Source organism: Bos javanicus, chromosome 23, assembly GCF_032452875.1.
Source record: "Bos javanicus breed banteng chromosome 23, ARS-OSU_banteng_1.0, whole genome shotgun sequence".
Classification (NCBI taxonomy): Eukaryota; Metazoa; Chordata; class Mammalia; order Artiodactyla; family Bovidae; genus Bos; species Bos javanicus.
In genome coordinates, this window is record NC_083890.1 from 23,136,528 (window position 1) to 23,150,757 (window position 14,230).

At 46.4% G+C, this 14,230-nt stretch overlaps 1 protein-coding gene across 11 annotated transcripts in view; it reads left to right on the forward strand.

Annotated features, from left to right (window-relative positions):
• Positions 1–2,557: 2,557 nt before the first annotated feature.
• Positions 2,558–14,230, forward strand: part of TFAP2B (transcription factor AP-2 beta) — a 30,630-nt gene continuing 18,957 nt past the window's right edge. For 2 of the 11 annotated variants that reach the window (XM_061398404.1, XM_061398407.1), the window contains exons 1-4: positions 2,560–2,694; positions 2,938–3,175; positions 7,451–7,909; positions 12,643–12,703. In XM_061398404.1, the coding sequence (XP_061254388.1) occupies positions 3,095–3,175; positions 7,451–7,909; positions 12,643–12,703 (601 nt within the window). In that variant the 5' untranslated portion in view covers positions 2,560–2,694; positions 2,938–3,094. Of the gene's footprint in view, positions 2,695–2,937; positions 3,176–4,182; positions 7,910–12,642; positions 12,704–14,230 lie in introns of those variants that run through there. The other 9 variants (XM_061398399.1, XM_061398401.1, XR_009732869.1 and 6 more) reach the window with 7 other exon arrangements.

Consider the following 14,230-nt stretch of genomic DNA (forward strand, 5'->3'; position numbering starts at 1 on the left):
TATATATGTGTGTGTGTGTAAGGCATGATGAAATGGAAAATGAAATGATGATGAAAATACATACATTGGGTCGTTTATCTTCCCTTCGAAACCAGAGTTTGTTTTGCCTTTGCCTTTGTTTTGCATTTATTGAGTCCTCGTGGGAAGCTTTTCCTGCATCACGTGATTGGAGGTTAAAGCGAAATGCAATGGAAAGTTAGAGAGAAGCTGGCTCAAGTTAGGAAATTTTTCTTAGAAGAGAATGAGCTTTTATTTGTACATACTTGAAGCATTTGGAATTTTTAGATGCGGAAAAATCATTTCTAAAATTAGTAGATATGATAAGACTTGAACTTTTAAAATGTCCTTAGTAATAACAGGTTTTGAAGAACCGAAAGAAATCTCTCGGGAAAAAAAAAATCATGCTTTCGTGCAGAATTTGCTTACACAAAACCCCGACAGAGGGCGCTGTTGCCCGTTCAATGACTTACGGAAGGCTTCCTAAAAAAAATTTCCCTTGCAATTTCAAGGATTTTTTGAATAATGCCCACGTTGAAAAATTGACTCGGACTTTAATGATAAATTATGTATTTCTTTGGGTATCCCTTAGATATATGTATATGTGTACATATTTTAAAATTTATGCTTCATTCCTAATAAACCAGATTTCCGTTTTTCTGAAGAATTTAAATTTCAAACAAATATTTCAAGACATTTCTAATTTTTAAAATACACAATTGTACCACAAAATAAAATTACACACGGAAAAATTGAAATTCTCTATATACGGCTATGTAAAATAGTTACCCTAACAACGTATTAGGTATTTTTAAGTAGTTGTTTATATAAAAGTATCCTTCTCAGGCTTTTTTGTTTGTTTCAAGCTTTAGAGTTTATTTATTTTAGACTAAGCAATGATATACAAAAAAGAGATTAAAAGGTGTTAAAAGCATTTAGAGAAAAAAAGTTAAGTTTTTTCCCAAGTGCTTTTTATTTGGGTTGGAATGATCTTTAAGTAAAAAGGATAAAGGAATTACTGACTTGAAAGGGAAAAGACAGCTATTCCCATTAATAAATTTTGTCTAGAGAATTTGAATTTCCAAGTCTATAATATTTATCTTGGACAATATTGATCTGAGATTGGTTTTAGTTCTGGAAAGTCTGGAAAGAGAAGGTAAAAGCCCGTTTCAAGTCCCACCACACAACAAAATCAGGAAGAATGCCTGCCCATGTCCAGACTAGGTTCGGGAGCAAAGAAGGAAATCTTCGGTCAGGCTCCTAGCCGAAGATTTGTACAGATTTTGTATAATTTAAGGTGTTAATGTTTAAAGTAGAGAAGAGAAGGGAGAAAGAAAGTGGGGGAAGGAGTCAGGGAGGGTAGAAGGAAGACTGGATGGAGGGAAAAAGGAAGGAGAGATGAGGAAGGGAGGGAAAGACAACATAAAAATTAAACTGGAAACGAGGAAAGGGCACATTTCTGAAGTTCCTTCTGATGCACCTTCTTCGAGTTTCTTTCATGTGACTTATCTTTTTAAAAAATAAATTAAAAATCTGCAGACTTGTTCATTCTGCACGATATGAAGCGTCTCCTGGTTTTGATCGAATCGATATCCACCGCGGTTGTCCGGAGCCCTCTCCTCCGAGCGCAGGGCAGCGCTCGGCAGTCCAGAGGTTTAGAGACAATCGCCCTTTGCAGATTCACTCTTATCAGGTTTAATAACTTCCACCCCAAATTGCCCTGGTCCCTCCTCATTCCCTCCTGTCATTTATTTTCTGCCCCAGGGGCAGAGAGCCTCCACTGGACTTCCCTTCTGGCAGTGGGAATCCTTCCGCACCCTGGACGGGAGTAGAAAAATAGAGGGGGTGGGGAAAGGGGGCAAGGAGGTGAGCGTTTGCTTCGATGAAATTCGGAAACCCTGTGCCTTAAAGGGCGCCCATTTTCGAGGTTCGGTTAACTTTGTTCCTGTTGATGTTTATATTTTTCTTAAAAAAAAAAAAAAGCTATACAAATCACCTTACCAAGAAAAAATACACTCAAACGAACAAACCCCCACATATCTTCAAGTATTTTTCAGTATCTTCTTGAAAAAACATTCTTAAACCTTCCAAAGGTTCAGGTGACCATTTCTTGATTCTCCGTGATTAAAACCACTTAAAAGTTATAGACAACAAATGCAGATATAAAACATCCCATCCCTCTGCAAAGAAGGCTTGAAAATAACATTGCGAGATTGTACACCTATGTTGCTTCCGACATCTGAAAAAAAAAAAACCAAAAAACCCAAAAACTTCATAAAATGGAGACTTCAGCCAAAGAAAGAATGGCACATGGAATCCGTTGAAAATACAAACAACCCTTAAAGATGAGTAGGACAGACTTAGGTGGTCACACAGTATTTAAGTTTTTAAATGTGTTGGGCAGAATGACTGGGAAAATATAAGAAATGGTCCTTGTGGTGAGCCGGCTTTTTTGTTCTACAGTGACTAAGGTACAGTGAAGGAAAAAAAAAAAAAAGTTGTGTAGCCATCAACACAGAGAGATCACCCTTAAAATCCCCAAATCCAGCTTTCAAAAGCCTCCTGCTGAACAAACAAGAACAGGAGCTTTTGTATTTAAAAATCTCAGTAATGGTCCTCTTTGAAAATCTACATAAGAAAATGGGGGAACTGTGGGCACCCTGGTTTCCCCAAATGAATTGTAAAGATTTTAAATCAGTGGGTACAATGATTCATCATTTTCAATACAGAGGTTTTAAATGTGTATATTTATATTAATCATGCTGACCAACTCTCTCCTTTAAATACATGTTTAGAGTCTGTAGACTCTTCCTGACCCAGGGGTGCTTATATAACTAAATGTGGGTGTCTGGGTGTAAATACGTGTTTATGATTTTTTAGAATATATATGTCTGTGGGTTGCATCTAACTCCAGTGTGTGTAATCATGTTTTTCTCTCAGCTGAGGCTTACTTCTCCAGCCTATTGTTTGAGACAACAGATATAAGTTGCGATGGGAGAGGAGCGTCGGATTTGGTGTGTATCCCCCATTTCCAATTATAGATGGATCATTACAGACAGCGGAGTCCTGAGAAGCCAGACATCTGCTCCTCACATGAATGCACTCACCTCCTAGAGACCAGGCTGCCATCATGCTCTGGAAGCTCGTGGAGAATGTCAAGTACGAAGATATCTATGAGGTGAGCCTACACCCCCAGATGCATCTTAGAGCTTTGCAGATAGAGAATTTGAGCTTCTTGACACCCCAACTCATCTATATTTTTAAGCTATTTGCTTGTAGATTTCCGGCCGGTTTTCTCAGCTTTCTCTAACTTTTCGAAAAGCTGGCTTGGGGAGACTTCGACATTCTGAAAAGGGACTTTAAGGTGGAAATCTGACTACTTTAACCTAGGAGATTTCTCTGATTTTTGGTATTTTATTTTTCTTTCTCTCTTCCTCGCCCCCCACTCCTTCAGGATCTGATGAGGAACGGGTGCTAGTGAATGTGGGCAGAGAAAATAGAGACCAATAAAGGCAGAGGCTCCTCGTTTTGAGTGTGGGAGAGAATTAGACTTTCAAGCCTCCTTCGCAACAGACTCGGGCTTTGAATTTTTATTTTTAATAAAAATTTTGAGATCGATAACAAACGGATCCAAGTAGAGCACGAAAAATTAGAAGGAGGGTGGTCAACGGACAGACGGATAGATGGATGTAGAGAGAGCGCAAGCCAAGGAGCCATAGCAGACAATTTTTTTAATTTTCTTTTTTTCTTTCATGTTTCGCTTCTTTGAGACTCGGGGCGTACAAACGGCCCCATGTCTTGGCATTTTTAACGAAATTTTCTACCCGGGTTGAGTGCGCACGGTTCGTTAGCGCTGAGGCCAGGGGGACTCCCCTTCGGATGGAGATGCTGTCTGCAGCCCGGCGGGCGTCTGCCTCCTTGGGGCCGGGCGCGCGGGCCGTGCGCTCGGGTCTCGGGCGCCGACGGAGCGGCGGGGTGGCGGGGCTGCGCGCGGGACGGGCGGCCGGAAGGAGCGGGGACAGCGGCCCAGGCCCGCGGAACTTCGCTCCGAGCGCACCAGCCGGGGAGCCCCCGAATTAAGGGCTAGGGGGGAAGGGGAAAGCGAAGATTCCGAGGAGACGTCGAGAGAGGGAAGAGAGAAAGAAAAGCTTGGAGGAAGGTGAAAGGAAAGGGGCAGAGGAATTGGGGAAGGGGGAGGTGGAAGCTGGCGAGCGGGCGGTGGCCGGAGATCGGGAGGGAGTCGGAGAGGGGACGTTGAGAAGCCAAGGCTCGGGCGATCGGCACGGGAAGCGCTGGGTCGGACGAAGCGGTCGCGGTGGAACGCAGAGGATCCCCAACCCGCGGGGGACACGCCACCCCGCCCGCTCCGGGACGATCCTAGAAAGCCGGACGGGGAGCCGCCTTGCGGACCCTGGGAGTGGGCTCCTCCCGACTCCGCCGGCCCAGCCCCGCGACCCAGACCGCGGCTCGGAGGAGCCGGCGCGCGCCTTACGGCCACTGGTGGAGTTTCAGAGCAGCGCCCCGCGCCCGCGCCAGGAATCTCCCAGCTCTGCCCAGCCCCAAATCTTGATTTTGGGGTGTGTGTGTGTGTCTGTGTGCGTGTGTGAGTGAGAGAGAGAGAGAGAGAGAGAGGAGAGAGGAGATTCGTCTTTCTGCGCAATGATGACTTGGGGCTTTCCTTTCCTCTTTGTGGTTGTGTATTGACTGTAACAGAGAGCCGCGCCTCCGCCTGGTGGGGTTTGTTTCGGTTCGGCTTCCTTTTCTTTCTTTAACAGCCGGGATAATGGTCAAGTCGAAGGCGCTAGAACCGTCCTAAAGAATGTGAGCGCCCAAAGTGGGCTTGGCGCGGGCTGCGATGGAACCACGGTGTAAATAGCTCCGGGTATATAGAGGGGCTTCACTGGGTTCCGAAAAGTAAGCAGGATAAAACTCGTTCTAAGAGTCCAAAAGTAGACTAGCTAAATGGGAGGGAGGAGGGAGGAAGAGGGAGGGGTGGAGTGGAAGGGGGAAAGAGGGGAGAATAAAGAGGGTGGGAGAGAGGAGAGGCCGACGGAGAGAGACAAGAGATACTGCAGGTACTCCTATCTGCCTAATTTTTCTGCTCAAAAAAATATAAGAGAACGCGAAGCCGGTGGAAGGAGTCTATTTAAGTCGGGAGGAAGGTTGAACTTTAACAGAAATGGCAGTCAGGCCAGTTGAACGGGTTCCTGAAACGTCCAAAAAGGTTTTCTGTTGCCCCTGGCTTTGCCTGGAAAGGATAACTTTAGTGTACTTGAAGATTGATTGCATATATTTTAAATTGAAGTTAAAAAAATCACAGACTGCAGGAGCACTAACGAGGGAAAGGCTACACAAGGGATGCAAAGCCCCCCATCTCGCCTCTGTCCTTTAATAAATAAGCATCATCTCCAGTATACTGTGAGTCTGTAAACGTCACTGTAAACAGCCGGGCCCACCGGTTCCTTTGCTCTCCCCTCCAAAGGGGGAGGCAACGCCTTTTTATTTTGTTTTGTAATCTGCGCGCCAAGCACCTAGGGCGGTCAGTTCTTCCCATTAGGAAAGTCCCTCTCCAGGAACCTAGGCACCTACGGTTCAGCACAAGACCCCAAGGATGCTCTCTTCTTCACCGTCTGGTTCAGGGGAGCAGGGGCTGCTTTACGCGCGTCCCTGGCTCAGTTAATTGAAGTTCTGCCTCTTTCCTGCTAAACTTTTTCCCCCGGTCTGCCTTTGCCAGCCCCCTCGTCTGATTACATCTAGTAATTCTCCACTGAATGAACGTCATTTACAATAGTAGGGGAGCTCTGCGCCCGCTGCTGCTTCACGCTCCATTTGTCCTCCATTCTCCCTTTAAAGTACTCGTGTAATATTAATAGTCATGAATATCAATTATTATGAGGCGGTGTAGGCAAGCGGAGGGAGGAAGGGGCGCCCGAGCAGTCTGAGCCCAGCTTCGGGCGGAAGAGGACTGCTCCTGGAGCCCCGAAGAACCGCAGAAGAAAAAAGGCCAAAAAGACAAGCAAGAGGCCGATGAACAGCTCTGTCTGTGTGTGACAGGCGTCGCCAATCTCGTTTGGGGGTGGGGGGGGATTTTTTTTTTTTTTTTTTTTTTGATGGCTTGTCCTGGAAACACCTCAAGCTCGGCTCCTGTGTCCAGCTCGTTTCTCTGCTGGACTCCTTGATTTTTTTTTTTAAATCATTGTTTGATTTTGAGCAGTAACCAGGCTTTTTTTTCCAGATGTTAGTCCACACCTATTCATCCATGGTGAGTCTGGATTCACGTTGTACCAGAATTGCATGCTCTCTCCTCTCACTGTCTCTCTGTCTCTGTCTCTTGTGTGTGCGTCTCACTCTCGCTCTCTGTCTTCCTTCGAGCGCCTTTGGCTTGGTAATTTAGCACCATAATTGGACGAGGCTGCAGCTGCTTCTCTGCATTGTGTGTTTGTCTGAGCTCCATGAGTCAGCTGGGGAGTAGGGGGAGGCCGAACAGAAAAACTTTTTATTTGCCATCGCAGTTGGGAAATTTAGGTGACTATTTCTCCAGAAAGAACCATGGGGACTTTACCATGGCATTTCCAGAGAGGAGAGGGAGAAACACACACACTCAGGCACACCTTCCCCTTTCACTGAGTTCAGCAGTCCACTTAGGACCAACACCAAGTTGTCTAGGCCTTTTGTTTTTATTTTTTGGTTTCCCCCCTTCCCAACCCCAGGTCTTTCATCTTCACACCCTGGAGTAGGGACAATATTAGATACTGAAAAGCAACCTTAGAAAGAACTCCTTTGAACCGCAGTTCAACTTAATTTAAGACGGACTCAGGATATGATTTTTGAATGAGATCCATTTCAACCCAACACTACATAAATTATTTAATTCCTCTTGGGAAGGAAGGGGTGACAGGAAACTCAGATCAGGCAGATTCCTAGGTGTCCTGGAATGACCAGGTGGTGTTGGGGAACTCCTGGCCAGCGGGCTGGGTTGCCAGAAAGGCAGAAGTTGGTTTTGAACGAGAGGAGCAGCACAGAAAATAGTAGGAAGTTTTATTTGTTATGCTTTGGACCTCTGGAAGAGTTAGAAAAACATAGTCTAAAACACCCAGAAGAACAAATACAGTGTATTAGACTCCTGTATTTTTCATTAGGGAATTGATCATCTCCCCCAACCCCATACACACTGTTACTTTATCTCATCCCTTTACCGGCTTTGCACCCCAACAGAAGGCTTAGATGTTGGTTCAGTGGGTGAGTCGCCCCCATGTTCCCCCAAAGCCTCGCGTTTGGAATTGCTGAAATCATGTACCCTCTGAGTCAGCTTGGGAGGCTAAGTTTCAGACTCTTGTTTCCCCTGTCCTGGGAAGAGGATGCCCAAGCCGGGTTTCTCCATCTGTCGCTTGTGTTTTTTGTTTTTGTTTTTTTTTCCCTTCCCCTTCTCTCTCTCTCTCCTCTCCGCTCCCAGGACCGGCACGATGGCGTCCCGAGTCACAGCTCGCGGCTCTCCCAGCTGGGCTCGGTGTCCCAAGGACCTTACTCCAGCGCCCCGCCGCTGTCGCACACCCCGTCGTCAGATTTCCAGCCGCCCTACTTCCCGCCCCCCTACCAGCCGCTCCCTTACCACCAGAGCCAGGACCCCTACTCCCACGTCAACGACCCCTACTCCCTGAACCCCCTCCACCAGCCCCAGCAGCATCCCTGGGGGCAACGGCAGCGGCAAGAAGTGGGTTCAGAAGCCGGTTCTCTCCTGCCCCAGCCTCGGGCCGCCTTGCCCCAGCTCTCGGGCCTCGACCCCCGGAGGGACTACCATTCGGTCCGCCGGCCCGACGTGCTCCTGCACTCAGCACACCACGGCCTTGACGCGGGCATGGGGGACAGCCTCTCGCTGCACGGCCTCGGCCATCCCGGCATGGAGGACGTCCAGGTAACGGCACACAAACAATAAACAAGTAACAAATGCCCAGGGAGCAGGGACGGGTGGGGAGGGACAGCTCTGTCTTTTGGAGGGGTGGAGGGAAGGTAGTTTGTATAGGAGCAGATGGACTCGATGTATGTAACTGTGTATTACCTGTATGACTCTCTAGTGGCATTTTCTGGGGTTTCGATGACGAAAGCTAGAAGTGTGAGAGATGAAAAAATGAAGGAGAAAAGTGTACTGTGTTTTGCTAGTTTGGGGTCATTAGAATCAAAGCTAGGTGTTTTTGTCTTGCCTTAGCTAGGGTACTCCTTCCAGTTCTCTTGGCTTTGTGTAACCAGGCCGGGTGCCCTCTCAACCTACCCCCCTGGGTCTGGCCCCCTGACGTGGCAGGTGGAATCCTGGCTGCCCGGAGGCTGGAGCTGCAGCATGGAGGTGCAGGGACCTCTATACAGGTTCCTGCTAAATTTGCAAAGACTCTGTTAAGCATGACAATGCACACTGGAAGAAAAATGTGTTATTTTGTTCAAGCCAGGTCTTACTTTGAATGTCCCATAAGCTGTAGAACCCTTTTCCAAGAGAACTGAGCTCCAGAGGCAGCATCTGAGCAATGGAAGATTTATGGGGAGAGACCCAGAAAGTCATAATTCTGTTTGGGGGTTCATGAGGACACATACCATTTTGGAGGTTCTTTTCCCCCGTTTGGACCATGAAACGGCAGTTGAGCAACATTCTCCACGTCCTTCCCCAGTCCTTCTTTCTGCTAGCACCCTCCTCTCCCCAGTGTCACCAGTTGAAGAGGCATCACATGTTTGTTTCTTAAAACAAAAGGCTCCAAACACCCCCCCCACCCCATCACTATCCCATCTGCAACCTACACAATGGAGAATACTTGGTTAAATTAAACAAAGAAACATCAAAGAAATGATTTCTGAAAACTGGGTGATTCTGAGCAGGTCTCCTTTTGCTCTTTAATTTAGAATCTAGAAAAGATAAATATGGTTGAAAGGTTTTCAAGGGATTCTTCAATCTCATTGGCATGGTTGTCTATATTACGCACCATTCTAGACATACCTCTAAAGCGAAGGAACATGAAATGGGAAAGAGAAAGGGTGCATGAGTCCCTTCTCTTTACCTTGCTGAAGAAAATGTATTTTGAACAGTTAAAATGTGGTGATAGCATTAAATGCTGCCTGTGTCTCGTCTATGATGGTTTACTGATTTAGGGGAAATTTAGTTATTTCCAGAAATAATGGAATCACCTGAGTTGTGGCTGGATTACCCATAGTCATAAGTGGTAGTTTTGTTGATTTAACCAAGTTTAACTGTTTCTGTCCTGAAGGTATTGCTCATTTCAGAATATCATATGAGAAAGGAAATATTCAATAGGGTGTGTGTGTGTGTGTTTAATGCATTGGGGTAATACTTGTCTAGGGGGAAAAGTTTTTAAATTAACCTTTGTGGGTATGGTTCAAAGTGCTAGATAATGAAAGTGGATCAACTCATCAGCATTGCTGTTGGCAACGCTACATTGGCTATGTCACTACCACTCTGCAGGCGGGGTGGCTCAGGCTACTAAACTCAGAGACTGCACCCAAAGAGGGAATAGGTTTCTTTGCTTTTAGTCATTTTATTGTATTTTTAAGGCAGAATTGTGAGAACTTTGGAGGGTTTGGTCAGATGCAAGAGGCGAGAATAAAACAGGTCAGGTTGGTGTGTGTTTGGGAGAATATCCTCATGGAAGTTGCGGCTGGAGCTCAGGCCCGGGAGGTGGAGAGAGCCCAGAGCAGAGAAAGCGAAGGCCCAGGGCCCTGGCTGCTCCCCGCCCACCCCATCTCTCCCTGTCCCTCCCCCGGAAGCATCTCAGCAGGTCCCCTGGCAAGGTGGGGAGGCCCGGGAGACTTTCTCGGGGTCGACCCTCGGTGCCAAGGGTCAAGAGGAATTCACCCTGAGTCTTCCCAGGAGAAAGGGAGGATCTCTGTCTCCCACGCAGTGACAGGCCTCCTGACGCCGGGTGTGCTTGACAAGACACGGGGCAGGTGACAAAAAAAGACAGGGGAAGAGATGAACCAAAGATGAGACCCCTGAATCCAGAGGCTGCGCCTCCTCTGTTCCATCCCAGAGGCTCCCCTTCTGAGTTAGGGATCAGGAGCGCAGGGGACTATGTGGCAGGAGCGGCTGGTGGTTTCAGCGTTTCCCATTTCCTGCCTCTGCGGTATGGGTGGGCTGCGCTGCCTCCCCCCCCCATCTGTAAAAAGAGACCAGAGGTGCCTCAGCCTGGACCCCAGTCACTTGTTCCATCTCAGGGGCCTAGTGTGTGTCCCGGATCTATGTCAGTCCAGCCGCGATCCAGCAGATACCAGGGAGCTGCCAGGCCAAGGAGGGGGGAGTGGCCTCTCAGCCAAGGGTCCTCACCTGGCCCAGGGTCGGGGCAAGATGTTGTGTGACCCAGACACACACGCGGGGCACCGCCCGGATCGTGAGAGAAGCAAAAGAGAAGAGCTAATTAACCAAATGCTTCTAATATTTTTTAAATGAAACTATAAAACCCTGTCAATTTCTATTTCAATTTACTCACAGGGGCTATTAAACCAGCAAATCGCTGTTTGGGTTCTGGTATGCTACATTTCACCCATTTTGTGTGTGTGTGTGTGTGTGTGTGTGTGTGTGTGTGTGTGTGCTCTCGCGCGCGCGCGCGCACGGGCAGGCACGCAGGGAGTGGGGACAGTGTTAAAAACTCAGAAAAAAGCATCAGAAAGAAAGAGAGCTGGAGATGATACTCAGTTTGGAGTTTGTTCAGTTGCTGTGAACACCTCTTTCCTTCTTCTGGTCTTTGCTCTCTAACCTCTCATCACCTCTCCTACCTGAGTGTAAACATATGAAGATGTTAAGTCAAAGCCCCTACACACACGCACACACACACACACTCAAACACACCCTACTGTCTTAAAGCAACCCCTGGTATCACTTTTAACTAAAGAAGTCTAGTAATTACGAGTCTGAGTTGTTTTTCCGAGCTTCCGCATGCAGTCCTAATTAAATCTTTACGATCCTCCCTGTGACGATTAAGCGCCAGCATGCTGCGTGAATATCCTGTACAAAAACCCAGCAGGCGGCCGTAATTAGATAGAAAATCAGACAAGAGCCTTCTCATTAACTACCACAACTACCCCACGTCGCTGATGAGGCGTATATACATATTTACGTACCGACGTGAGGGTGAGGTGTGGGGGGGCACGGTCCTGGCCCGTAAGATCGCGGGTCTGCCCGACCACAGACACAGGCGAATATTTCTGTCCTGCGTGGACACGTCGCCACTGTAGACACGTGAGCACAGAAAGGCGTGAATCTTGTGTGTGCACGCCCGGTGTGCATGGTGGGGTCTCCTGGGAGTTCCGAACAAGTTACATGAAGCATCTTTTTTTTAAAGCATTTTCTTTTTACTTTAAGATGGGGATGGCATGTTGCAACATGGAAAATGGTTCTTATGGGGAATAACAATTTTCCTCATCTTTCTGAGAACAGAGGAGTGGCTATTAAAAACAAAAAGAAACAAATTAACATGCCCCCTCCGTGATTAGATCATCTCGTTTCTACTGTGCTGCTTGTTTGGGGTAGACAGTCTCTTCCTTGTGATGAACACACACCCTGTCTGGGGATGCAGCTTGAGTGGGTGGGAGGTGCTGTCTAAACACAGCCTCCCTCTTAAGCCCTTTGCTTTTTACTCCTCTGTAGAGAGGATGACAGATTGGTCCAAACAGGTTTGTAAGGATCAAGGAAAGCGGCTGGACATTGCAGGAAAGGCTAATCCTGATTTTCAGTGGGGAGTAGAGGGTGGGAATCCACCGCCTTTGGATGCCCTGGGATGCACAGCTAGAAGCCTAGTGCATCCTGACAGCAAGAATATCATTCTAACAGCCATTTCCCCTCTGAAGTGCAGCCAACATCTAGGGTCAAAATTTTCCTTCTCTGGAATGCAACTGGCAAGAAAGGTGACTGTTCTTTGCCATGACCCAGGTGCTGCTCACCGGGAGATCCTGTGTTTGTGTGTGTGTGTGTGTGTGTGTGTGTGCATGTCTGTAGTTACTGCCTTCCTAACAGGTGTGCTTCTTGTTGGGCAGCAGCAGTGGCAGGGGGAGCAGATTGTGCAGGTCCCTTGCAGGGACTGTCCTGCAGCAGGAAGCTCACACAGCACTGAGATGTGTGTGAACCACAGTGGGTGTGCGGTCCTGACGGCCTGCAAACGTGTTCCTATGTGTTGCTGTTTGCATTCCATTCCAAATTGCTCAGACTTTAATTAAAATCCTATAATGTAAACTATTATGTATTTGTAAAATGACTCTGGGGTTAAGATGCACTGGGATAGCATAGAAAACAGACATCGCTCTGACTAATATCGGTGGAAATCTTTCAGCGGCTGCCAAATTTTCACAATTCATAAGAGCGAATAATATAAGTTTATGTGTCTGTGTAATATCTATGTTTAATATAATCACTAAACCAATCCTGCATCCCAGATGCCTCTCAGTTCCCTCTTTCCTCTTCTTCCATTGGAAGAATTTATAATTTGGGTGAATTTCATTTCTGTGTCCATTTGGAGGTAATAATAATAATAATAAAACCTCCCTTTGTGAATTAATATAAATGGAAATAACAGAAACTCCAGTTTGGAATGACATGATTTATGTGTGCGATTCTTTAATATCCAGTCGATTTGAATAGTGATGTTTTTATATTCACAGTCAGTTGAAGATGCCAATAACAGCGGCATGAATCTATTGGACCAGTCTGTCATAAAAAAAGGTATGGATTCTTCTCCCCCCCACCAAAGTAAGCAAAGTTTTCCTGTGCATTCACGTCTTTATGATGCGTTTTCACTTTGAAGGACTTCATTGTTTTATAAGACACCAGTGTTTGTTCACAATCATAGGACAGTGGCTATCTGGATGAAAATGCCTGTTGGGAAGAAGGGATGGGGGTGGGGGACTGAAGGCAGAAACCCTGATGGGAGAGACAGAGACCATTGCCATTTTTCTCACAGTACATTCGCTAGCAATCCTAGATACATCATAAATAATTGAACTACCATTCTGTATGGTTGGGAAACACTGCTTTCAAAAATATGAGGTAATTATTTCATTGATAACTGGAGTTTGTTGAGCCAAACCCTATGCCATTGGGGCAGCTCCTTCTCTCCTTGCTTTTGTATTTTGGGGTGGTAATTTTGTTCCCAGTTCTCTGTGTTTTACGAGTTGTTTCTTCAGATTTTTTTTTTTTAATTGTGCCAAATGTGTCGCTAAATATGCTCTTCCTGAGAAACTGAGCTGGCCTCTGAACATTTCTCAATCTTCCTACATATGCATTCATGATTTAGTGTGACTGTGGAATCACCCCATACTGGTAAAGGGCATGTGATATTAACAAATGTTTGCAGTCTCTTGTACAGCTGTAAGCAAAATAATTAACTAATTAAACTAATTAAATGTAATTACAATAACTCATTTCGGGCGTATTGCAGCTGCTTAATTTTTCCCCCCTCTTCTCTGACAGTCACTGAGAGAATGCCTGGCGATTAGTGTGGCTGCCAAAAGGCCCGAATGTCATTCACATGCCACAAATTTAGGAGCTTGAATGTGTAAACAGTGCAATCTTTAATTATCGCAAGAACCGGTATTTGGAGCTACAGTTTTAACTACTGTAACCCTTTTTTTTATCGATGCTGGAGAAGGCCTGTCCTTCTGTTTGGTGTCAACAATCCCTAGCTGCAGTCACTTTTGATTCATTTGAGCCAGATGACATTCACAAAAACAATTAAAAGGGAAAGGATGGTTTGAAAAGTAATGCAGAGTCAAGCCGGTAGAGTAGGAGGGTGTGTAAGCAGGATGAGGTGTGTTCAATTTTCTGCTCTTACAAAAGCAGAAAAAGTCACTTTGAGAGGTGGGAGGCGGAGAGGGGAGGCTGTACTTGAAATGATGCCATTTGGCTTTTGAATGTAATATCCTGAAGAGGAATAGTAGGGTTTGGGGTAAAAGTATTTAAGTGTTCCTCCAAATGTCTCCGACTCTTCCTTAGATAGTATCGTTTCGGATTTTTAATGCCAGGGTTTGGGTTCGCTGGGACACTTGGGCTTGCGCTTTGATTTGCAAGTGCACTGACAGCTCACTTTCACCATGCCCTCCTGGGTCTTCTCTTGTGGTTAATTGCTGGTTGATGGGATGGGGGTGGGGTGGGGCGGGGGTTAGTATGGGGAGGAGGAGAGGCGCTTCTTCATTGGCTTTCTTGGTTTCTTCTCTAGTTTCTGTCCCTTTTCATGGAAAGCTAGAATCCCTT